Below are 27,546 nucleotides of genomic sequence, written 5' to 3' on the forward strand. Positions count from 1 at the left end.
AGTGGATACAAAGGCTTGTTTATATGTGCTAGCCTAAAACTTTGATTAAGTGTACCTCTTGCATTTCTGTAGTATTGTAAATGAAATGTACATTTTACATTTACAATTGAAACAGCGATTGTAGCATTTCTGTATACATCTATATGGTTAGAGCAAAAAGGAGAGCATAAATATTGGTAACATTTTTTATGTTTGTATTGCAGTTGTGCTTCAGTCAGAATACAAGAAAGTGTATTTTTAAATTTGATTCATAATTGTGCATAATTCTAAAAGGAAAATACTATGAGTTTACATAGCAAATGTTTTTGGTTGCTAACTGTAATTCTTTCAGAAGAAGATACTTGCTTTTACAGATGCAATGCCTACTCATAATCGCTACTGAAGTCAGTAGGTCATGTGGGTAGGTGAGAATCTTCTCACCAGCTCTAAAATAAATCAAAACAATCTACTTGTAATCAGTAAGTTTAGCTGTTCTGTTTTTTAAAAAATGTTGAGAATTTACACTATCTCATCAGATTTTTTTCAACACCTTACCAAAAACAAAGACATATGTATTTTTTGAAACATACAACACCAGAGCCTCAACTCATTTTATAGATAAGTTGGGCAAAAATTATAGCAAAAGTTCAGGTTTTTCTTTCCACAGGATACAGTACAGAATTTTACAATATACTATCTATCTTACAAAGCATCTGAGGATAGGACACAATGTGTGAGATCCTAAGTCATTTTTGAGATTAATGGTAAAGAGAAAATATAAAACATTGAGCTAGTCGAGGGCTCTTCACGTCCTTCATCCTTGATCTTGCCTAATAATTAAATAACCTTCAGTGTTGAGAATTAGACTGACAGTAGTCTGGACACATCAGGATCTAGAAATGGTAGTGTTCAGAATATAAAGTAATCTTACAGTTACCTCAGGCATGTATGAGGTACCAAATTATTTATAGGATTTTTTTTTTTTTCCTCTGGCCTATAGCCCGATTTGAAAGATAAGTAACAGAATCCCTGTCCAGTATGGATACAGTGATTTTAATGAGGAACTTTGTAAACATTTGGATTTTGGTATCTGTTCTAACAGGTTAAAATTAGATATGCATATTGCTAATGTGTTTTTTTATGAAAACACAATGAATTCATGTGCTAGCGGGGCAAAAGTAGGTTAACAATCAGGAAAACAGGCTATATATTCAGTAGGTAAAAAGATTTTTAAATTCAAAGGTACTTACCTCGAGCTCAGAAAGTCCCTGAGCTGAAAGTTGCTGGAGACTGGGACGGTATACATACCAGGAAAATACCACTGTAGGCTTGTCCTGTTCTCTTTTAATTCTGTTGGCAATACTTCAGATTGTCTGTGTTCAAGATGTCACAGCATATATGTACTGAACGTGGAAGTGCACCAGCCCATTCTGGGTGAATGGTTATCTGCAAATATGCTTTACATTCCAGTAGCACAGTATAAGGAAGAAGGCAGCTGAAACCTGCTGGTATGAAATGTAAATCATTCTGCTTTAAAGTTTTATTTTCATGTGGAAGGCTTGTTAGAATCTCAAATTAACTCTGAAAATACATACAAAAACTGCGAAAAAAGTTGTAAAGAACGTTGCAGTGCAAAACCAGTCACTTTTTGACTTTTCTAACAATCCCTTGAAAATGGACACTTCTCAAGTACGCAGTGTTGATTGAAAAACAATTTTAAAAGCTTATTATTTTGTTGCTTAAGAATCGGGAATCCATTTTTCTCTGCCTCAGTTAAGTTTTACAATTACTTCCACAGTTAAAGGTGGAAAGACAAAGGATGGTATTTGCACTGTAGTATGAGCTTTCTTAAGATGACAGACTGTAACTCTGAAACAACAGTAAGCAAATGGAATCAGCGGACACTCAGAGTGTCTGATGAAACCTTGAAAAATAAAGCATTTAAAATACCTCACTATGTCCTGCACTCTTTAACCTTGCTATTCTCTTAACATTATCATCTCCTTTATTTTAACCTCAGTCTAGTAAACTTCAGGTCATTTTATGTACATTCTATAGATTACAGATGATCATTTCACTTGCTCATTATCATCAGTCATTAGATCACAGATCTAATTGATCCAGAAGTAAAACCTTTCTTATGCCACCAGTGGCATGTACTTCTTACCTTTTCTGTTTGTTTTGCTCTGCTGTAGGTGAGACTCTGAAGCTTGCTTCATTTTGCTATATCAACCTCTCTGCCGCTATAGTTGTGCATTAGCTTAATGTGCTATGCTGTTGTATTACAATGTAAAAAGTCTCTTGTCTCTTCTGTCTTTGTCACTGCAAGCTGCTAATCTGAATGAAGTGGAAAAAGGTCAGTTGTCTTTTAAGCCTATTTTCACTTACTTTGGTTTCTCACTTTCCTTTCCTTAAAGGTGCATGGATTTCAGTTCTTACAAATGATCAAATAAATTGTATATAGATATAATTTAGAAAGCTCACTGCAAATTCTCAAATTAGGCACTTGGCTCTTGCTGTGAATACGTGTCAGAAGAATGTCGTTGAAGATGCAGATTACTGTGCAGGAGTACTTTAATACTACCTTCATTGTCTTTTTTTCAGATGTATTAAAAATTTGTGCAGCCACTGATAGGACTTACAAAGAAGTTTACATGGTGATCTTTATTCTCATCACCTTAAAGACATACCTTGGTTCCGTTCTAATGTATTCTCTGTTTTATAGCACTGTTTTGCTTTAATTTCTCTGTTAGATTATGGTACTAGAAAATATGCTGGAGTATAAAATGGCAATCTTCTTGCTCATTGTTTCTGCGGCCTTTTTTTGCTGTAAATATCAGTAGAATCTGAAATGACCACATTAGGCTGAGGCTGTGGTACAAGAAAGGTAATAGTGGAAGGATTTACGACACTAACTTTGGGTATTCCTGATTTTTAATTTTTTTTAAGTTTCTGCCTAACAACTCTCTCACTAACAGAGATAAACCATCTTCTGCACAATCTGATCATCTATACAATCTGAGAGCTAACATAATCATGATTACATATTTATGAAGTTACATATTTAGTTTTAAAAGCGAATGAATCGTAGTGTATTTGCCATTAATTTGATAAATATATTGTGCAGTCTATAAAGCAATGTAATATTTCACTAGTAATAAAAATATTTTCATTATCCATGAAATAGCATGTTGAGCAAGGCTCAACCAGGCAATTATACCATCTGTGTTGATTAATTTAGACATCTGATGAATAATTCTTACAATTTAAACTCAGAGCCTAAATTCTCTCCGTAACTGACGGAGAGAACAGGACATTTCCAGAAAGTGATTCCATCCACAGGTGTTCCATGCTTAAAGCTGTATTCTGTTTAGACATGTTGCCGTATTTGCATTTTATTATTACTTATCTGGACAGCAAAAATAGCCTCCTGTTTTTCTTTCCCCTTGTCACTTCCTAAGTTATTTTTTCTACATTATTCTGTTACTATCCCAGTATGAAACTGGTTGATTTTATAAAAGATTACTTGTCCCTAGAAAAACTAGAAAAAGTGCCAGCCAGCTCAGTATAAATAAATACAAAAGTTGAGTTCTTTCTTATTCTTGTTTTTAATTAAAAAAAAAAAAAACCCACAAAAAAACCTAAACAAAACCAAGCAGATTACAGTAACTAGTTCAACATCTGTGATTCCTGGATAAAATTTTGCTTTGTCACTGATTTCCAGTGGCATAAATTACAGAATTTTAGGATTTACTTCTGGAAATGAAAAACTTAATTTCTATGTTAATGAAAAATAGCTTTTCAAATGGAATGTAAAGGGAAGATGCTACCATGAAGAGACTCAAGTCTCCATTTCAAGCAGCTGTTACCTGTGTATAATTAATCTTGCTGATAGTTTAAATGTCTTTAAATGTGATTAAAGGTAGAAAGGCAATGAATCCTAAACAGAACGGTAGTCACTGTAAATGTATTACACAAATGTGAACTATAACATATTAAAATTACTGATTATATCAAGAACAAATTTCTCATAAACAAATTATCAAAAACCCAGGGGATGTGAACTAAGTTCAGCACCAAAATTAAGCAGATGTGTATGTAATACATACTTATATTAGCTTGCCAGCCGAACATGAAAGTTGATGGTCTATAAGTTGCTTGGAGGATCAGTCAGTTTTATCATGCCAGACATCTTTTGAATTATGACAGTAGTAGGAAAAAAAAAAAGGGGGATAATTTTAAGTAATCATCTCAGTTTAGGCAAGCCCTAGATACACACATATACATATATATATTTATATGTTTCAAAACTTCATTACATGGCCTTCTTGCTACTACAATAAAGGAGTTGAGTTACTACTTTCAATTCACTTGGTAACCCAATAAGTACCTGCCTAAAATTTAAGCATGCAAGTAATCAAACGCAAATCATGTCATAGCAAACTTGATAAAAAGTTCGTTTCTTTAAATCAGGATCATAATCCTCATTCTTGTAAGAACTACACATAAGTGTTGCAGCTTCTTAGAATAAAGAGATACCTTTGCTACTCTTGCTTTTCATCACTCATTGTAAAATTTTCTGTTTCATCTAGCTTAATATACTTCAAATGACTATTCTATATTAAAAGCTCAACTATTAAAGTAATTTTACTGCATTTTCATAAAGGGGGAAAATATACATTATATCCTTGGCAAGCTGAGCTACCTGCTACTAGTTTGATCACTGCCATTTCTGATTCTGGTCTATGATCCATTCTTTTGTTTTCCTTAATTGTCTTAAAGCTTACCTGCCTTGAAGTTACTGTTTCTTTGTTGTTGACAAACAGCATATGTAAAACAACTAGAAATGTTAAACTAAATAAGCCCCATCTTACACTGAGATCCACAAGCATGGTGCATAGATGAACAGAGTTAAGCAATGGTGAAAGATAGGAATAGTCCAGCAATGAATCGGATCTAGAATTTGACTTTAAAATTAAATTCCAACAAAATGCTCAGATTTGTGGTTATAAATTGCATCCTACTGTGACTGTGAAGTTTTTTTTTTTAATGGTAAGCAACTTTGTCCCTCATATAGTAGATATTTTTATTTGTTTTTTCTGAATAATGAGCTCAAGACTTTAAATAATTTATGTTGTCTACTGTTCATCAAACTCAAGACTTCATAAAAATGCAGCACTTTTCTGTATATAGTTTGTTAAATGGCACTGACATTTTCCAACCACTCCTACACTGTATTGGCTATTTGAGTCAGAAGTAATTAAAGGGAGACCTGCAGTCAAAGACTCAGATAATAATACCTAATTGATGAAACATAAATACTGCAGAAGTTGACTCACAATATATTGCAACCAAGCTCAGAAGCTGGAATGGACATATATGTACACACATAAAATCCTGCTATTCTAGCAATTAACAGTAAGTCTGTAATATAGATTTGTTATTTTAGCTTTGGAACAGCAAATAAGTCTTCTAGCAAAAACCTGATTTTTATTAATTAAAACTGACCATTCTTTCTTTTGCATTCTGTCTCTAGTTTTTATTCTAATATCATACTATGCTTTGCTAATACGCTAGTGATTTTAAGCTTGTTTCTTGAGTTGGCTTGCCTGTAATTAGCAATGTGCTGTTATATTCAGAAGCCCATGTCCATTTATGTTAGACCTCTCCTCTTCATTCAGAAATATAGTGGCTGCCATTGCTTTATTTGACTGTATTTTTAATTTATTGCCCAATTATTCAAAATAACAATGATGTAAATCATTTTTCACCTCATGGCATTGCTCGTCGTTATTTGTTGTACTACATGTCTTTACCTATTGGAAAATCCAGTGTTAAGTTTTTCTGTGATTTCTCATCAAGTCATAAGAGCGAATTAAGATACACAGAGGAAACACAAACTGACCTGTGAATCTAGCAAACTTATAATTTTGGTTAGTTAATCAAGGATTACATACAATTCATCATCAGTATTTAATAGTGTCATCTGGCTGTTTAAGTCTGCATCATCCTCTATATGTAGCTGCAAAATCTCAGTAAATATTCCAGTCTTGACCTTGGAGAGTTGTGTTCATTTGGACTGTGCCGACCACGCAGAGTTCTGCTGGTTGCAGTGCTACTCCATACCAGAATCCAGACTCCCTTGATTAATTAAGCAAGATGTCTTACGAAAAGAGTTATTGCTGGTTCTAATTAAACTTTGGAAGCTTTTCATAGGATTTTTGACACTTTATCCACTGCTTATTTTTAAACAAACTAGTCTGTTACTTATTTTCCTATATCCAGAAATGTTCCCATCTTTCAAAAACGTAATTACTTAGCCAAGCTCTTACAGAAGCCTCAGTTACAATATTATTAGATGAATAAAAGAATGTACACACACATTGGTGTCAAGCTTCCTTGAATGGAGACATTTGTTTCACAATCTTTTTTCATTATTTTGAAGTATGGTTTTTAAAACATCGTATTATGCTTCCCAAATCAGGGAACTCTCTAACATTTCCTTCCATTAAAGCCAAGGAGCCTAACTTGGTAAATCTGGTATTTCCTTCAATGAGTGTTTCACTTTCATCACTATCTTTTCCTTTCAACAAAATTACTTTCTCCCCTTCACTTTGTCTCAGTTAAATTCTGAATGACACATTGGTTATTCAGTATGCTAAAAGAGATGTTGCTTTACCAGGAAACTATTCTTCAGCGGTTCAGATTCCATGTCACATTTTTACTTACCTTTTCTATTAACTTTTTTGCAAACAGTTATATTTTGGTCATGGGTACGCTCCATTCAGAACATAAATCTGTTATCAGTACAAATGAAGACCTTGCACTTGGATTATTTTGGTTTGTTCTTCTGGTATTTATATTTTCATTCAGAAATTCAGTATCTGATGTACATGTTTTGGATTCCATCTTGAATTTTTCTTGTTTTTCATTTTAATGATCCTGTCTACAAGTCTGTCATGAATTCTACTCTTTCTTTATAATGAAAGTTTGTACTTTTCGTAAAACTGACTTTTTTGTTCATAGAGTTTTTACATTATTATTTCACTACATGGACCGCCATGTTTACCATGTCCTTTCCTTGATTTCTGTTTCCTTCCCTAAGCTAGTTGCTAACGAACTATTTAACTGAAAGCTCCCACCAGTGGTACGATTCTGACTTATTTCACAGTGCATATAATTTGCAAATGCAAGGGGAAACTTTCCTTCTTTTTATGCTGTCACAGCACAAAAAGTCCTGTCTTTTAAAGACAAGTGGGGTTTTGAATCGTTGTTTCTCTTCTTTTTCAGTCTGTGCACTTTTCTACAGACTACTCAGATCAAAGTCTGACCACAATCTCAAAAATACCTGATGATGTTTGCAAGCCATTTGGCTGCAGTAGGCCTGTTAGCGTAACATTGATCCTATGATTTGAAGTGGACATTTTTCAAAACTGTAAGCCTGTTTCAAACTTAAACTTCCAGTTTGACCCTCAGTCTCTATGCAGGACTCACAGCTATGATGTGGGAATTAACAATTTTCAAGTGCCCCTGAGCTTTTCATGAGGTGATACAGCTTTCAGTGTAGTTCAGAAGGTATTAGGACCATCAACCTATGACTACTAAAATGCAGTGTGCTCTAAGAAATCATGTATTTTATAAGTACCTGGATGGCGGGGAGGGGGGGAATTAAAAAAATTGACAGGCTTAGACACTACTCAATAAAGCTGTTTGCCACACAAGAAATTTCAGAGTCTGTGCCAATAATAATCTAAGCCATGACCCAATTACTATCCTGTAGCAAAATCAATGCCAGTTCAGTAAAGTTGACAGCAGTGGTGAGATTGCTTGCTCCTATTATGCCAATCCTAATTTGCCTTTTTCTAGATATTTTGGGGGTTTCCCACTGAACTTTTACTGTGATTCTAACTAGAGACAGCAAACCTCCAGCCCTGTTTGAAAGATAGGCTCAATATGTCACTTTCAGAAAATCTCTGATATACTTTTAGAATGAATAATCTTGGGAATGTTTAGAGGTGTTTTTGTCCAAGTCCTGTAAGTACTGAACAGCCATGTTTTTACTATTTGTAATTGGGGGGTCATATATTTTGCAGTTCTGCATGTAATTTAATATAGAATATATGCCATAATAAGATATTTGTATGGGGATGTGTATATATATATATATATGCATATATACACATATATGTAGGCACTTATATACGTTTCCAAGCCATAGGAATGTGTTAAACTATGTTCAAAAACCAGTGATTTTTGCTTATTCCACTCCATGTTCCTGAAAATCTGAATTCTCTGTTCCTATATTTATATCTCACTCTTAAATGTTGCTGGCCTTTAAATGGCTTTCAGCTATTACAAGTTCTGCAAATTGACTAAATGCTATGTGAAGAATTACTTCCTCTTATATATGTATTTGTTTGAATAAAAACCCTTTGAAAAAAGAAAGGGATCTGGTTTTTGTTTGATATATTGTGGGATGCAAAGAATCCCTGGTATTTCAGGATTCTTTGTGCACTGACCTAGTCATAACAGTTGCACATTTCCAGACTAATAAGTCCATTGAGAGTTTGAAGAGGCTTTGAGGATAGAATTAAAATCCTTTGTATTAGTCATCTTCAGTGGCCTGCATTTGATCTTCATTCAGTTTCCTACATATATTGACTAAGTCACATTGTTACTGACAGTTCTCCTGAGGAGTGTTAAGTAGCCTGTGCTTGAAGGCCATTTTCCTTGTGTTAACTCAAAGCTTTATTTGGTTTTGTAGGGAAAATGCACTACTTGCAAATTGGTAATGTGCTATCATTTTTTTTTTATTTTCTTTCTTTTTAAATCTTTGTGTAGAACCTGTCTGGATCTTTTGGATGGCTGCAAAGTACTTGTCTAGCTGGTTTTGGCTTCTCCTCTCATTTTTGAAGATGTAAAGGTCCCATATCTTCCACTTAGCATACATGTTTCAGATGTGTTTTTATCCAACTTAACCATCTGTGGCTCTGGTTCAGTTTTGCCTTTTTCTCTGTCCTTGCTTTAATGTAGACTGTTCCTCAGTTATTTTAATTTTTTGTTTATTTGTCCATCATTTGAAGTAAGTTCTACATACCCTAAGAGATAAGTCCTAGAAATAATGTCTCAAGTCCTGGGTAGTCAGTGTTCATATTCACGATATGCAGTTTTAAACACTAGTATATAAGCACATTTGCTGTGGAAAGGACAAATTTCTCTGGAGGATCTGTTGAACCTGTAAAAAAAAAAAAAGACACATGGACCTTTAACCATCTACTGTTGCTTTCAGTTTATTATGACGTGTACTTCTATAATTCCGGAGAAGCCCATGTAAGCAAGAAGGCAGCTTCTGTGTGGTGCTAGGCACTTGACAAGGAGCAGTGTACAATGTCAGAAACCTTATTGCTTAATGATAGTAGCAGCTGATGAGCTGATACACATACACACACATGCGTATGTATTCTGGAAGATGCTTTCCAAAATCTCCATTCCAATGTTATTATCCTATACCTTTCTCCCTTTTTGTGATCTACCTGTTCCTGATTTTACCCAAAGTGTGTCCCTAAATGGTCTGTCCTTCTTTCCCCACACTATATTCATGGTGGTGCAGTCCTTATCCTCAGTACTGTGTTAATAGTTACAGGAAAGAGATGAAGCCATTATATGCTATTTTAATCTCAGGCTGCCCTCCAGCAGATAGTGATTCTTCAGCTAATTACACTGCAGGCCACTACCACACTCAGATAACTAAAACTAAGGGATACCAAATCTTCTTCTTTGAAGGAAAGTTCAACTTGAGCAGTGAAAGTATCTGCTCATCCACTGCTATCTTCCGCTCTTTTCTTCCTCATTTTGGTGTATAGTTCTACTTCTCTTTGCTCACTAGCTCATCTTTTATTACTTGACAAATTACAAGGGGCAACCCTACTCCTTCCATAGTTTCAGGGCCTGATGGACCTGTGAGTCACTAAATTCAGCAGGCATAGGATTTATACCTGCTGATTATACATATATTCTTCATACAGATGCTGGAATAAGTATATCTGTCTTACAAATCGGTGATAAACTTCATGGTGTCTTCTGATTAGTTAGTCAGGGAACAAGACATTGTTGATCTGTTCACACACCTCTAAGTGTTTCCTTTTCATAAAGTTGCAAATGAAATAATATTTTAATCATATTAAAATATTTTACAGATTATACAGCCCATGTTGGAAATTAGATCCACTGTTAGGCTTCTAGCAGCAGGGAAGGGTAGACATTTGACATAGATTTTTTTTTTTTTTTTTTTTTTGTTTCACAAAACAGATTATAGATAATTATGGTATATTAACAAATGCAAAAATTGGAGAGTCATATTTAAGAAAAAGTAGAAAGCAAGTTTTCATTTTGGGATAATTGGAATTGTATTGACATGCAGTGATATTAACAGTTTTTTTTCAGGTAATAGATTACTTATAGTGCAAATCTGGGTTTTTCTGTGTGTAATGAGCTTAGAACTAAATAAGAAAAAAGCATATTGATGGTTTGTTTGTCCTGGTGAGAAGAAATTCAATCATTAGTGTTTTGCTATACAGAAGAGCTAGATAAATATTGTAAATGAAAAAATATTTTTTCACAAAATTACCATTTTATCCATGGATAGATGATTGACATTAAACTAATTTTTTTATATAAAGGAGTTATCAGAAATAGTATTTATTGTTATTATTTAATTTTATTTATTAGTATTTATTATAAAGGTAGTATTTATTATTATATCACGAAGTATGCATTTTTCAGTTTAACAAAGTTGTAACAGTTACTTTTAAAATAGAAACAACTATTTTCAGGTCACTGTGATATTTTCATTGAATTGACAGCATACATTATATTTCAGGTGAGCTCTGTGAGGAGAAACTAGATTTCTGTGCTCAAAACCTGAATCCTTGCCAGCATGACTCAAAGTGTATCTTGACACCCAAAGGATACAAGTAAGTCTAAAATACTGTCACAGTCCAACTGAGTCTAAACTTCTATTTTTTATCCTGCTTAACTTCTTTTCCTTTTGTTCTAGTGGAAGCAAGTTCTATTCTTAAAATAGTAATTTCAGTTATTATCAAGCATTACAGCAGAATAGGCCGTTATTTTCATGTAGGTCTACATTATTATCTTAAATATGTTTTACTGAATTTTACTGATCCTTAACAGTTCTAATTCCAGTCAGATTTTAAATAGGAATGCAGAGTAGAGCAGCTAGTATATGTGACAGCCTATACAAAACCCTTATAGTAGCTTGGACAGTAGGAAAATAATTGCATTTAATTGAAGTGGAATAATTACACTGCTTTCTGAGAAGTAATTGTGAAAGAGATTATTAGGAAGGCACACTGGAAGGTACAAACTGAAGAAGTCCATCCCCAGGAAAACTAATCTTTAATTATACCATATCCTTATCATAATTAATTAGTAAGCACTATTTAAAGTGTTTTTAATAGGCTTTAGGTTAATAAATACAGGAAACCTGCAACTTCCAATTGTTGTCATAATCACCTGTTCTATGCACAGTATGCTCTTGTGTTAAAATCAGATTATTTATTATCATTCCTATTACTTATGAAATGACTTTTTATTTAAAATATGGCAAAAAATAGTCAAGTATATTAAATATTCAAATGAACATGAAGTGAAGTTGATAATTTTCAACTGGAAAATAGAAAACTTGTTGGATTTAAATCATTGTGTGTTATGTTTATTTTCTTCATGCCACTTCAGTAAACCTAGTTTGGCATCTTATACTTTACTGCCTCTATGAGGGTGGTGAGGCACTGGAACACGTTGCCCAGAGAAGTTGTGGATGCCCCATCCCTGGAAGTGTTCAAGGCCAGGCTGGATGGAGCTTTGAGCAACCTGGTCCAGAGGAAGAGGTCCCTGCCAATGGCAGGGGGCTTGGGACTAGATGATCTTTAAGGTCCCTTCCAACCCAAACCATTCTATGATTCTATGATTAATCTTCCATGTTACTTTCTGAGATTTTACATCAGAAAATAGCACATGCAGTAACTTCAAGCATGTATCTCACTTAGTCTGCTTTTTAATAGAGTGCTTTATATTCTTTTTTCACTTTTCTTATTCGTATATGTTGAATAAAAATTGAGACATTTGATTGAAGTACTTAAATTAAAGTTACACAGCTATTTAAAATCACTCTTGGCACTTTAGAGCAAATTTTAGATACTAAAACAAAAAACACCAAGGAGGGAATCACAACATCGAATGAAATCAATTACATACAACTTAATTAAAAAAAAAAAATCATGTGGATGCATGAATTTGTAATCTTTTCCATTCATTTTTCACAGAGTTCTGGGCATTCACTCAGTCTAATATATGAGAATTCCCTGAAGAAATGTCACTAGCATTAACAATGAGAGTTGCATGGGGGAGGAACAAAACAAAACCAAAAAAACATTACATACTGTCTTGAGGATATGCTGTTTCTAGTTCAGTGGGGGCTCAGGGAGGGCAGAGGATGTGTTTTGAGACTTCTGTTAGTTCAATAACCGTGGAGCTATTTATAGTAAATCAGGCTGGTGAAACTTCAAGGGGAAAAAATTACGCATAACCTCTAAACTGTATAAATGGAGCATTGGTCCATTCATAGCCATTCAGTTGACAAAGAAAATATCCATCAGTATAATACAAGCCTTGGATTATTTGTCTTGGTTTCAGCAACTAAGCATATTGATTATTTTTAGTGTTCACAGCCACTTACAACATCCTGTAACATTCTGCATTACTCATAAATTCCAAGAACAACTGTCAAAATGATTCATGAGGGCTCTCTAGATTTAAACCACAATTCTTCAATATAATGGCAGATGAGTAACCATGTGTAACCAGCAAACCTGTATTCATTACATATGTAGATTCCCCACATAATAACATGATTAAGCTACATAGTTTTTACACACAAAGTCACAGTAATGCATTTTTTTTCTTGAGTTTTAAACAATTCAGTAGGTCCTTCACTCTGTCATAAGCACACTGTATTGTTAAAAGGTACTGTGCTATCCCACTTGCTTTCCTGTTTCACAGATGTGATTGCACACCTGGATACATAGGTGAGCATTGTGATATTGACTTTGATGACTGCCAGGACAACAAATGTAAAAATGGAGCACAGTGTACTGATGCAGTTAATGGATATACGTGTATTTGCCCAGAAGGATACAGGTAAGAAAGATCTGAAGACAGACCAAACATGCATGTCTTTTGTCGGAGTTGCTTTTTTTGGAAATACTAATTTTTTCTGTTTGTATTTAGTGGCTTGTTTTGTGAGTTTTCACCACCAATGGTTCTACCTCGCACCAGTCCTTGTGATAATTATGAATGTCAAAATGGAGCCCAGTGTATCATAAAAGAGAGTGAACCGATCTGTCAGTGTTTATCAGGCTACCAGGGTGAGAAATGTGAAAAGCTGATCAGTATAAACTTTGTCAACAAAGAATCCTATCTACAGATCCCTTCAGCTAAGATACGCCCCCAAACCAATATCACTCTACAGGTAAGATTGCTTGTGTTGTAGATTCTGATCTGGAAAAGAATGTAAATGACTTTTCATAGTGTGGAAAATTAGCCAAAATTGTCATTGGCTCACTTAAAGAGCTTTTCACAGTTTGAGCTAAAAATCTAGAAGAGTCACTGGAATAACTATATTCATATTGAAGTAGATGGGCTTACTGATAGGAAGAGAAATAATTTTTCAGGTTGTCCTTCAATGAAGACTTTTATAGTGAAGTAATAAACTATGGCAGTAAATTCAGAGATTCACTTAATACAGCATTTTGATTTAATATTTATTTTTAGTTCTTTCTAAGTGTTTCTTTCTTTTAACTAGATTGCCACAGATGAAGACAGTGGGATCCTGCTCTACAAAGGCGATAAAGATCATATAGCGGTAGAGCTGTATCGGGGTAGAGTGAGGGTCAGTTATGACACAGGATCTTATCCAGCCTCTGCTATTTACAGGTGAACCCAGATGAAACAAATTTCTAACTGAAACAAAACATGTATTAATTCCTTATATCAAAGTCACGTTTTTTAATAGATGGTTAAAAGAAATATATGCAAATGAATGTGTTGTCAGACATTTAAAACCTATTGCCAAAAGACATGAGTTGGCTTGGAAAATAACTCTAATGCAGATATGTCAGAAAGATAATATATATTTGATCCATTAAAACTGAGTAAGAGTTAGCTTTCAGCAGAATATTTATACATTTGTGTAAAGCTCACATGTGGAAGTGGAGTTTTTTCCATGATGTTACTGCCAAATAATTTTCTAGTGTGCAGGGTAAAGTGCAGAACTATACTGCATAAGCAGAAATGAAATGGAAGTTTCTCTTCTCTTCTGTGTTAGGCAGTCATATAATGTGGGACTTTTCCCTGGCAAGTGAAGAGAAAGCTAAAAACTTGATTCTGAAAAAAGGTACTACCCTTGAAAAAGAAATGTTTTTTTGCTTCCAAAGTCATTAAGAGACAGAATCCACATCTGCTTCTGGAGCATAATTTTTCAGGGGTTTTTTAAGCCAAATTTCTTTGGTTCTCTGAAAAATTACCACCTGAATTCTGGGGAGATTTTATGTAGCTTGTCAAGAATTTGCAGACAGACATTGTAAGAGTGAGCAAAAAGACAACAGGCATCACTTCTTGGCCTTGATTGCCCTATTGTTGCTACAAATACATTCAGAAGTAAAGGGGAACTGTTAAATGAGTTTTCCTTGAATCTTCTTTTTGCTGTATTTATACCTTTTGTGTTGTAAAATTGTGTCTAGTGTATATTTACTTGCTGGAGTTTGTAGCAGCTGACATTGTTCTGTGTTCTATTAGGGACATTTCATTGAAAATAAATGATTTTTAGAAATTATTGCACTCAAATGGCAATATAAAATCTAAAGCTCAAGTTTATATAGCAGGGAAACAATGCTAAACTTTGTTAGGTAATAACACCAAGGCAAGTGTGGTTTTAGTAGATTTCTAAAAGCATTCCACAGAAAAAAAATCATTCCTGTAAAATACAATATAAAGTTGTTTAGTAAAAACATAGCCTTTTACAATAAGCATCTTAAGGTTGCTTTTATTTTCTGATGCAATATGTATTTCATAAGGTTTTTTTACAATTCCATGAAATGGCTTAACATGTGGAAATAGTATATATATTGTAATTGTATAAATTTTCATATATTAAAATAGGATTTGACTTTACAGGAGACTGAAGTATTTAACAGAAATTTAAAATTGCATGAACATTCACTTTTCTCAATGACTACAATTCAAAATAAGATTATTTTTCTTTTCTATCTGGGATAGTGCAAAAGAAGAAGTTTATATTGTTTTGTCAGAAGTTTAATTATTTTTGTTGATTTTTATTTTGACAGGTACAGCTGTCTAAGACTAGGAAGCAATAGGAATCAGGATCATATGTAATTTCAAGTTATTTTTGCTCCTATTTGTTTAATCTGTCAAGAATACTTCTTCCCATTCAAAACATATATTCCCTTCTCATCAATTTAATGCTTTCTCCAGTATTAATGGAATATAATATATACTGGTAATTCACACTTGTCCATTTTAGTTTTCTAGAAAAAGATTGGAAAACAATACTCACACAGGTACAATTAAAAACCACAAATGTAGAAGGGATTAATAACAAAGTAATCAATTAACAAACAGTCCCGGTTAGGTTAGTGTTACAGAACAATTAGCAGCATCTCCCCTACATAGTTGATCAGCAGTTTTGAATTATGTGACAAGTGGAGAATGCCAGTGCAGTGAAGAAAGGGATGGGAAATGCAGAGAAATGTTACAGCGTGATATGGTTGTTTAGTGAAGCAGATACACACTTGTATATTTTATTATTATTGTTATTGTTATTATCAACCTCCCTTTCATTTCAAATAAGCATGATGGTGAGTTTCTAGGAGATATTTCAAAATTGTCCTGTAACGGTACTGAGATCAACTGTAGTGAAGTCTTTTGCCCTTCAGGGAAGTGCGTATGTTGGAAGCCATGTGTACATTTCCACATTTGTATATATGTTTGTGCATCTAGTGATCACTGTACAAATTAGATATTACTTAATTTCTATTTCAGGTTCTAGAAAGGAGTATGTTGTAGCACAGGGTCTTTTACACATTATACTCTAATCCCTTCATCCTTCCCAACCTGTTCCTATTTTTCTAACTTTTGTTTCCAGCCATCCCTGTTTCTAGTTCCTACTGTTTTACCCTCCTAGGATCTTTGTGACATTTCCTGCCCTTTTCCAGCTCTTTACCATCTTTTCACCCATTCATTGCATGTTGTCTTTCTGTACCTTTGTTACCTATTAAAGCTGTGTCCTGTCATGTTTCCTGTTCTTTCAGCCCCTCCCTTTGCTTTCTTTCCTCCCTTCCCTCCCTTCATTTTTTTCTAAGCCAGCTAGATCAGATCATCTTTGCTCAAAAACTGCACAGACATAATCTACATTAACCTACTGATTCACTTTTCCTCTTCTCTATTTCATCCTTCTCCTCCTTGACTCAGTTTCCAGTCCTGTTTTCCTTACAATCCACTACCATCCGTTACTCTGATTCTTGCTTTATTCCAACTATTTTTTGCCTAGTCCTACCTCTTTCTCTGCTTTCTCTGTAGGCCTAATTTTTGCTTTTTCTGAATGAGAACTACACAGTTTCTTTCTCTGTCCATGTAACCTTGATCTAGCTAAGGCAATACCTTCTCTCTGAATGGGTTGGCAGGTGCAGATCAAGCAAGTACTACTGCAGCCCAAAAATACAGCTGGAGGGAAGGTGGTAATCATGTGTGTGTTGAAATATAGCCAGCATGGACAAAGAATTTGGGAATCTAGTCCTCCAGTTTCTGCGGGCTTCCATGTTTTCAAGATTTTAACACCTTGCCTCAGTGGATTTTCAGAAAGATGCCAAATGGATAGACATAGTGCCAGCCCACTGCCAAATGTCATGACCTGCAAAGCAGGGTTAATAGAAGGATAAGAGATAGGAGTGTGTTCCCTTCAGTTTGGGAAACTGTCTGGTCTATTTAGAAAAATAAAAATCAGTTTCAGGCACAATTCTGTATGGAAAATTTTAGAAGAAACAGTTGAAGTTTACCAAAATTATAAATAGGTAAAATAATATTGTGAAATAGTGTCATGGGTTAACCCTGGTAGGCAGCTAAGCACCACACAGCCCCTCACTCACCTGCCCTTCCACCCCCAGTGGGACAGGGGAAGAGAAAAGGAAGAGTAAAAGTCAGAAAAATCATGGGTTGAGATAAAAATAGTTTAACAACCAAAGGAAAAGTGGAGGAAGAAAGAAAGAAAACAAAACAGGTGCTGCAATTGCAATTACTCACCATCTCCCATGGGTAGACCTATGCTTAGCCAGTTCCCAAGCAGAAGATAGGTAACCTACGCAAACCCCGCCTCCTTTCAATTCACTGCTGAGCGTTATAAGGCATGGAATATCTCTTTGATTAGTTTGGGTCATCTGCCTAGTTGTGTCCCCTCCTAACCTCATGCGCACCCCTAATCTATTCACTGGGAGGGCAGAGTGAGAAACAGAGAAGGCCTTGACACTGTGCAAACATTATTCAGCAATAGCTAAAACATTAGTGTGTTATCAGCATTGTTTGGGTCACAAATCTAAAACACAGCACCATATCAGTTATTATGAAGAATATTAACTCCATCCCAGCTGGACCCAGTACAAATAGGTGATGAATTATAACAGAAAACAAGTTAATGTATTATGTTTTATCAGAGAGATAGGAAGAAGACAACAGAGCATTTTAACTCATGTTTAAGAACAATGAGGTTTAAGAATGATTTGGTAATAGGGTAGATAGTTTGCAAACTAAGATGGGAAGTTGCTTACAGTGAGAAGGACAGAAAGGAAATTAAAAAACTGAGTTTATCAAAAGATTTACAGATTTCATTAAGGAAGTGAAGATTCATGGATAGTGTAGGAAAAAGAGTAAGACAAATTGTACTCCGCTGAACAATGATGAGATGCCTGAAACAGAGGCCAAAATAAAAAAAAAAAACCAACAGCCAATAGAGAGGTTCAAATAGAAGTTTTATAATATAAATGGCAGTCAAGAAATGGTGTGTTGAAAAGGAGTCAAATGGGAGCTGTGAAGCCTACAGAGGTGCTTGCAGTAGCAACAAAACAAAGTTACAAACAGATGATTTAATCATGATAAATATGGAGAATCAACAATAACAGCAGTCTAGCTGTGTAGAGTGAATGAGAACTGATTTACCAATGGGAATTGACTGCAAAAAGAGCCATCATCCCAAAAGCACTCATCAGTCAATCTGAGTAACAAGATGAGATGATAGCAGTGCCAAGACCAGTAAAGAAAATTAATTCATTGGAGATGGTTATTTGGGAAAAGTTGATCCACTTGGGTTTTGTTCTTGTCTGGATGTCCATTTTTAAATGTTAAATGTTTTTTACACACACACACACAAAAAAAAATTTTTTCATTCTGTAAACTAGTTTTCATCATATATTTATTGGAAATATGGGAATATTTCTTCCCAAATCATTATTCTTCTACAGAGTTCCAGAAGCTTTAAATCAGTTTTTCTTACAGCTTTTCATTAGGATCTATGCATTCACTTCTCATTTCTCCAATGGGAAATGGGCTAGAAGTAATGTAAGTGCATTGGCAGGAAATATTGCACAGATATGCCTTGTGTTTATTTCCCCTTGAATTTAAACCACCCTTACCTAGGACGTACCTCTTTCTGCAGTAAATTTTTACCAGTAAAACAGTTTAAACTAGAAGCTTTTAATAATCACTCTTAACAGAGACACATTCCCTTTACACATTATGTTTTATGCATCCCTGGAATGACCTCTTGCTATAAAAATGCATGTTCTGTGTTGCTCTCATCCTTTTAAATACTACTGTGTGAAAGGTTAATAAGTTGTAAAATAACAAGTTTCCTTGGAACAAGAACGTTATATTAGGGTTTCTTGTGGACTTAAGTCAAGAAGTCACATGCATTTTCATTTCTTAGCACAACTTTTTTCCCAGATTCGTTGAAATGTGTTAAATAAATTAATCCTGGTACTTTTCTTATTGCTTGATCACAGCAAACAAACCTCTTAATACCTTGAATAGACCTTACTCTTTAGGAATGATGAACCCTGACCTTTTCCTTCCCCTCCTGGAACCTGGCAGTCCCCCTCCTGCCCACTCCCGAAAAGTGTTTATTCTGCCAATGTCTGCTCTGTTGTGTGTTTGCGCTTTCACATAGAGCTGAGTTTATGTAAAGCGTGCATGCTACCATGCAGATCTTTTATCCATATTAAGCCGAGCCTGTCAACATAGTTAGAGTTGGTAATAAATAGCTAAGAAGCTATTTAATGTGTCACAGCCGTAAACGACCATGTGAGTGCTTCTGATCTGTTCGAGGACAAAAGCAGTTAGGTTAATTAAAACATCGCTAAGGATGTTATAAGGTAATTTGGTTGATTTTTGCCTTGAGATTTAGGAATTTAATCCCTTTCAGCTATGCTGCTTTCCTAATGAGAAGAGCTAACTGACTGTATGACTCTTCAGTCCATCTCAGACTATCATACAATTGGTTCATTTAAATAACTTTTTTCAAAGGCTTAAGCTCACTTATTTGATGGTGCCCTGAAGCAAAAAAAAGGCTCTCATGGGAATGGTTGTAATGTCTGGTCTCTGGACTACAGCTCATTGTCATAACTACCATGAAGCCATATATTCAGCTCTTAATTCTCCAGTGGAAAATGGGCTAGAAGTAATGTAAGTACAATGATATACTCAGTCCCAGCATTGAGCAATAATATTCTTCCTTCTCTGATGTACTTAAACTGTGTTCAAGTTCAGAGTAGTTACCCTGCACTTAAACATTTGCTGTGTAGCTATTGAGGCTGGTAAACATAGGTAGCCGTTTCTTGTACTTAGTAACATGTGTAGGCTTGTCCTTACACAGCATAAGCACCATGCTTGAAACAAGCCTTTTCTGCAGGACACCCTTCAGGCATTCTCTTACTAGGGGGTTCATATCTTGTTAGTAAGCAGAAGGAAATGGTATATGTAGGCAAGAAAAAAAAAAATAATATGGTATTCACTGTACTGGCTAGAAGCTGGACACACAGAAATAAGCATGCCTAATAAAGATAACAAATTACTTTATTGCTAGAGTCAGTGGAGCTGTCTGGACCAGTGATGTGATTTTGTCTGGCAGGACTAAGGTTAGATGCAGTTCCATATTCCATGAAATAATAGGTTTATATATCACTGGAGTCAACTCAGGCCTTCAGACTTGCAAAATATGTAAACCCAATACTATGCAACATGTAGGATACACACATGCATATACACGCGCGCGCGCAAACATCTTGAAATAACATTAGAATCATAGAATGGTTTGTGTTGGAAGGGACCTTTAATGATCATCTAGTTCCACCCCCTTTGCTGTGGGCAGGGACGTCTTCCAGTAGATTAGGTTGCGCAAAGCCCCATCCAGCCTGGCCTTGAACATTTCCAGTGATGGGGTATCCACAACTTTTCTGGGCAACCTGTCCCCATGTTTCACCACTCTCATATTAAAGAATTTCTTCTTTATGTCATCTTCTTTTATTTTATAGATTCTATCTAATCTAAATCCACCCTCTTTAGTTTAAAATGGTTACCTCTTGTCCTATCACTACATGCCCTAGTAAAAAGTCTCTCTCCATCTTTCTTACAAGCTCCCTTTAAGTATTGTAAAGGCTGCAATAAGGTCTCCCCTGAGCCTTCTCTTCTCCAGGCTGAACAACCCCAATTCTCTCAGCCTTTCTTCATAGAAGAGGTGTTCCAGCCCTCTGATCATTGTTGCAGAAGTCCAAACTTTTTTTGTGTTCGGCTTCCTGCCTAGTAAATGCATTTCAACTGATGTTTAGAATATCATCTGTATTTACACAGTTCATTACTTGATGAGGACAGGAATAACTTTGAATGAAAAAGGGCTATTCATTTACAATACATATTATTAATAGAGTGTTAATGATGGGCTATTATACTGTATTAGCTCTTAAGCATACATGCATGTCCTTGCTTAAAATCTAGCTTTCAGGAGACTGCACTCCTGGAGAAGTTCTGTTCTGAAGCTGTATTAACTATTAAAGGGGAAGAAGACCAAAAACTGTTCTAACGAGACCATCAACTGTTTAAAATTGATGTTTCTTTTGCAGTGTGGAAACTATTAATGATGGCAATTTCCACATTGTGGAGCTGCTAGCTATGGATCAGATTCTCTCTTTATCTATTGATGGAGGAAGCCCCAAGATAATTACGAATTTGTCCAAGCAATCCACTCTGAATTTTGATTCTCCACTGTATGTAGGAGGTAAGAGGATCTTACTGCTTCTTACTAACAGTATCATAGCTAATTTACTCTGGTAACATACATTAATAAACACATGGTAAGAGACTCATTCACTAAGATAACACCTTAAGATGAAACTTCAGCAGTTAATCTCAATAGTTTCAATTTTAACAAATAGTATGTCCTCAAACTGCACCTGTTGCTTTTTTATCAGTACAGATATTTGATGCCCACTGTAAAGTTCTGTAATTTTCTATGGTTATGTAGCTTTTTATTATACTGAAGAAGTGTGTTTAACATTGTTCAGCTACCTGAAGATGCAGTAATGCCTATTCAGAAGGTGTAGAATGGTAGCATTCTGTTTCGATCATGTTTACATTTCTATTTCACTGTACACGTATCTGCAGGAAATGATAGCAAGGTATAAAGCCGTGAAGTGTAATTTCTGTCTGGAGATCTCATTGCTTAGGGCTGATAGGAGTTACGACACTAGGTAAGAAGGGAACCAGCTGGACAGTTGCTTCACAGTATTGTGGCAGGGTTTGGGGTTTTTGTTTTGTTTTGAGAAGAAAGAATTGTTTGTTTCAGTAAAACTGGTAGTAGGTGGTTGTGGAGATAAACTATCTGAAACATTTTTGATCATTTGCTGCCTTTTACTCTATAGAACTATGGATTCAAGCCCATTGTTTTAACCAGCAGTTTCTGTTGAATTTCTGATGGGCCTGCATAACGTAGGTAAAAGAGTCAGAAACTTCAGCCACCACTTTGTGCCTTCTTACTGCCCTTGGTAGCAAGTCTAAGTTCTTAGTGATGAGAGAGATTCAGTATGGTTTTTAAAAACTGCTGATCTTCTACCAGTCTTCATCTTCTGCTTAGTTTAACCTTATGCTCTTATAGGAGACATGTAAGGAGTCTCCTTCTGATCTGTTCTTTCTGTAAAAAGAATACCTACTTTCTTTTTCATTTGTCTAATTCTTAAGAACTTTTTTGTGTCTGAGAATAAGTTTTTAGACTTGAGGATCTTGCCTCCTTGCAAAAAATTATGCTACCAGTAGTACATTCGTGAGATGCCTATTTTCTCTAGCAAAGGTGCTATTTATCCTCTTTCTGAATATACAGAAAAGCTCAGAGTAGCTGCTTAGATTTATCTCTAATGGGAAAGAAAAACAGGAAGCTGCTTTGATTCAGATGGAGAGTAGTCTATTTCTCCTATAAAACCTGTATAACAAGTGCCTCAGTTACAAGTGATGAGGGGTAAGTTGACTTTTGTCTCTGAAAATCCCTATTCTTCCCTTGAAACACTTCAGCTTTTTTGTCAAATCTTTTCAGATTTTGTCATTGCCTCCTTCCATCTAAGATGGGAAGAAGTGCAAGATAGAATTCAACATTAGTCATCACTCCCCATACCAGCAGAGAAAAGAATTAAATTTATCCAATGTATGAGCTGCCTTTAAAATTGCTTCATATCATGAATCTTCAAAGGAGGATTGCCTTGTGGAAGCATATCTGCATTTTTTCATGTGTATCACTTCTGCAGTCTTGTTTACATAGTGTCCTATGCCACATTTTTTGGAAGGAGAGATGGTCCTAGATTCTAATAAGACACTGTGTGCTTGCTTACTTGTATTGTCAACATCAGTTGACAATCAGTTAATAACTGCTAAGGCCAATTTTACTGCTTCTTGAAAACTGAGCTTAGTGCAGAATGATCCCCCTGTCTGTTAGGGGCACCTTTTCATGAAGTGAGTCTAGACTGCCAACTATAAACATTTATTCTGTGCAGCGCTAACACTTACTTGTTGATTTGTGACGTGTGGTTCTCTTCCTTGCTTCTTTACCTTGAAGATCTGTGTCTCCTGTAGAAGAATCTTAGTAATCTGCATCATCATTTTGAAGTATCAGAATAAATAATTTTTGGAAGTAACCTTTTCCTTCAGTGGTTGGATTCCTAAGAGCAGGATTCTTTTTCATCCTAGTGCATATTCTTTATAGGGGCCCTGTGTTCCTTCTATTTCTGTTCTTCACATTCAGGCTCCAAGCAGACAATTATTTCCACTGTCATAGAAAATGTTGGTCCAAATCAGAACGAAAACCTTTATTAGAAGCACATTACTACAAAATAGAGCAAAAAAACCAGTAGGTTGATATTCAGCTTAAGTTTAAGCTGAAAGTTTAAGACTTTTCTGTTCTTCATCTATGTTTATCTACTTATGATCTTTAAAATTCTTGAGACAGTTAACTTTCACTCATGTATCTTTATATTACCCATCTTTTTGAGATTCATTCAATTTTTTCTTACCCAACTGTATCTAGAATTTTTAGAGAATTCGATCACACATTTCCATCAGTTAAGAACTCAAATTCTCGCTAGGATTTTATGCAGTATTTTCATCTTTGCCAAAGTCTTAGTTTGACACCTATATCATCATGTAGCTTACACTTACTCTTATCACCTTCCTGTTAAAATGGCATTTCTGGTAAGCATCACCTCAGCTGGCAGGATGAAATTCAGACTTGACAGCAAGCCCTTGTATGGTTTTCTCTCTCTCTCTCATTCTCTCTTTCTCTTCCCCACCCCCCTTTCTTTTTTTTTTTTTTGACAAAGTTATTCTTGGGTCACAATATTTGGGTTGGGTTGGAAGGGATAATTTAACTTTATTTTTACAGAAAGTAGGCTAATCGATTTATACTCTTTCTTTTTTTTTTTTTTTACCTTTTTCCAACTGTATGGCTCTCTTGTGTGGTCAGAATACACACGCTAGATATTTTTCAGTCTTTCTGTAACAGATTTCAGTAAATCATATTGAAAGCCCATGGCTTTTTGTAAGAAGTCTTAAGGGACAATCTGTTTCTTCTCAAAAACTCTTCAAAGGGGTCACAGACTTCACTGATAGTTCACATTCTTGTCTCAGAAATTAGAGCATATTTTACTACTTGAGAGTGGCACCTTGTTTCACAGAAGTTCCTATTTCTGAGACAGGTAGGGCATCAGCTGCTTTTCATTTGTGCCTCCTCTGTTCTAGCAGCTTCTGAATGAGCTGGTCATTTTGACAGTGTTATTGTATGACTGTTATTTAACAGGGGTCTTACCATTTGCCTCCTTGAGCAGTAATTTGGTAATTTACCTGTAGTCAGGTTCAGTGACCAAAAGCTTAAAAGGGACAGGAGCTACGTTCTTACCTTTCAGAAAATAGAGCTGAAATATTTGTCTGCATCATTTCTATGGCAGTTCTTTCCTAACTGATAAAGAACTTTTATCTAAAAATTATCTAGGAAATATTGCTAAAGAATATGAGCAGCTTTTGCACACCCTTTGGCCTTCTAACACTTGGTAACTTGCTAGATGAAGCAAAAAGTGTATAAGCTAAGTTTGTGTATATGCTTGCATTGTGTTTCCAAATGTCTTCCGCATTAGAAATCATATACAAAAAATTATCTGAATCACATGTGATATACCTCATATTATCTGGTGTGATACATGCTTATATGGTTCCCAGAAATCATATCTAAATTTCCTGACACTTACAAGTATAGCATCTAGTTTAGCGTGCATTGGTGTACTTAGTTTTATGCAGCTTTTATTTTTACAATGGATAAATTCAGTGCATCTGTTCTGCTATTAGGTACCTCAGGCCATATGCCTAAATATTTGCTGAGTGTTGCTTTCAAGGGAGACATCAGGGTGAAGAGGCCTTGATGACTCTGCCTTGTCCCTGGATTTTGAGAATATGGCAAATACTTCTGAGGAAATGGAAACTAATGATTGTTTGCAGTCTGAGTCTTTTAATATAATAGTCCCAAGCCTATTTTACTTAACAGATAAGATCAAAGAAGATTAGACTCTTCAGCAGTATGGATGCAATATTGTTCATTTCTATAATCACTGAAGCTTAGCACAAATTAAATTACAATAACCTCTAAATGAAAGGCAGGTCTACTTCATTGGATTGTACAGCACTTTGCATACTCTTAACTGTTCAGAGTAACTATATAAAACCATTAGAAGTATCAGTTTACATGGTTAAGGCACAACTATGCAGAACATTACCTCTTCTGTGGTTGTTATCTTACTAAGTACCAGAATGAACATTGTTAATTTTGCCTACGAATAAAGCTGTGCAGCTAATAAGCATATTTATTTTCAGGTAAACAGATCCTTTTCTAATGCTCAGTACACTTTGATTTCCTTTACTCATTAGTCTCAGGAGGTATTTAGGCATTTGTGTATTAATTATTTGAATGTAATATCTTAAGGACTCACTGATATAGGCCAATACGTTGGCAATAAGTTAAAAAAAAAAAAAGGCAAAAAAAAAAGCAGGGGGTAGGAGTAGAAGTAACTTCATTTTTACAAGGAAACAATGTTTAACAGTAATGTTCCTTCTGAATTAATCTTAAAATTAACTGATTACAACAGGATAACTGCATCGCATATACCTCCTGCTCCAATTACACCTGTAACATTTATAGACTATGACAGTGGACTTATTCTGAAAATGGTCAACATCAGGGGCATTTGCACTAGCTAGAAATATCTACACAGAAGTATTTTGATTTTGAATTATTGTTATTATTGACTATCTTTGTTTAAAACTGTAATGGCAAACTATGAGTGGCTTTTTTATTAATCTGGTTTTGAGACATGCTGAACAAAAATATTTTTGAAAGTAATGGAACCTCCTCCTGTTGAGCTTTTCTTTCCAAGAATTTTCACTAGCAAAATTTCACATTTGAAATGTGTATGCCAGCTCCAAATTGATGAGCTGGTCCTACTAAATTTTTCTGGATTTGAGTATCTTAGCAGCTTACAAAAAATCATGGATCAACTGCTAAATTTCAACAACTTTTGTTTTTCCAAGATTCAGAAACTGTGTACTATCCTGGACTTAATTGCAGTAGGTCAAAAACAGGCATGTATCTGAACCTTTTCACAGTTGTGAGCTTCCTATATGAAGTCCTATATACATCTCCTTAGTTGGACCTAGAGACTTACGGGTCTGGAGCTGGTTTACATGCATGCTTGACAACCAGGACAATTTCCAAATATGAGATCATTGCTAATGGTTGTAGGCTGAATATCTAAGAATAATTAATTAGGAAGAAATATTTATTTTAAAATGTTTAAAAAATAGGGGAAATTGTACCAAAGATTACATTGATTATTTGCTGTTATTAATTTCCTAGGCATGCCTGTGAAAAATAACATAGCAGCTTTACGCCAGTCTCCAGGACAGAACGGCACCAGCTTCCACGGTTGCATCCGTAATCTGTATATCAACAGCGAACTCCAGGACTTCAGAAATGTGCCACTGCAAGTGGGAATTCTGCCAGGTTGCGAGCCTTGTCATAAGAAAGTTTGTGTGCATGGAACATGCCATGCTACCAGCCAGTCAGGCTTTTCCTGTGAGTGTGAAGGAGGATGGACTGGACCCCTCTGCGATCAACAAACTAATGACCCATGTCTTGGAAATAAGTATGTCCTTCTTCAAGACAGAACAGTAGTAAAATATGCATATAAGTCTCCTGTTATGTATATTTTTTTCATAAAAGTTCACACTTTTTTCATCAAGAAACAAAATATCCTGGGCATGTAAAAGTGAAAACAGCGTCCAGGTTATAGTATATTCTTTCCATAAACTCAATGAGGAAAGGTCCCCAGTTTAGGGGAGCAGATACACGCATCTCACTGAAGTTCTGCCTAAAGCCTGGGGTATGCTTTTACATACTTCTGTATGGGCTACTTCTGTAATGAGTTACAACGATGCAAGTGTTGGTATGACATTTGGTACAAAAATAATTTAGAAGAAGTTGCAAATGGAAAAAAAAATCTATTTGCTTATTTCTAATTGTATAGAATGAGGAAATACAAATATTATTATTATTATTGTTATTATTATTATTATTATTGTTATTATTATTCTCTAATGTGTTTTAAAAACTTGATACAATAGATATATCTAATATTTTTATATTTTTACAGTACCCCAGGTTTTAGCAGGAAAATAGATTTCTACCTTTATGGTAAACTTCTGTTTAAGTCCGTATGTGCTAATTCTTTTTGCTGATTTGACTAGAACATTTTAGGCTGGGCATTTTATGTATGTCTAGAGGGGGTCATGTATATATATGTGTAGAGAGAGAGCAAAAGATATGTATATATGTGTATATGAGAGTATTGA

General features: G+C 35.1%; 1 protein-coding gene across 3 annotated transcripts in view; it reads left to right on the plus strand.

Annotated features, from left to right (window-relative positions):
- The window catches only part of SLIT2 (slit guidance ligand 2), a 268,841-nt gene that overhangs the window by 234,539 nt on the left and 6,756 nt on the right, over nucleotides 1-27,546 (plus strand). For all 3 annotated transcript variants that reach the window (XM_075499841.1, XM_075499842.1, XM_075499843.1), the window contains 6 exons: nucleotides 10,859-10,952; nucleotides 13,057-13,194; nucleotides 13,285-13,525; nucleotides 13,859-13,989; nucleotides 21,234-21,388; nucleotides 26,552-26,840. In XM_075499841.1, the coding sequence (XP_075355956.1) occupies nucleotides 10,859-10,952; nucleotides 13,057-13,194; nucleotides 13,285-13,525; nucleotides 13,859-13,989; nucleotides 21,234-21,388; nucleotides 26,552-26,840 (1,048 nt within the window). The remainder of the gene's footprint in view (nucleotides 1-10,858; nucleotides 10,953-13,056; nucleotides 13,195-13,284; nucleotides 13,526-13,858; nucleotides 13,990-21,233; nucleotides 21,389-26,551; nucleotides 26,841-27,546) is intronic.

The sequence above is a fragment of the Mycteria americana genome, chromosome 4, assembly GCF_035582795.1.
Source record: "Mycteria americana isolate JAX WOST 10 ecotype Jacksonville Zoo and Gardens chromosome 4, USCA_MyAme_1.0, whole genome shotgun sequence".
Lineage (NCBI taxonomy): Eukaryota > Metazoa > Chordata > Aves > Ciconiiformes > Ciconiidae > Mycteria > Mycteria americana.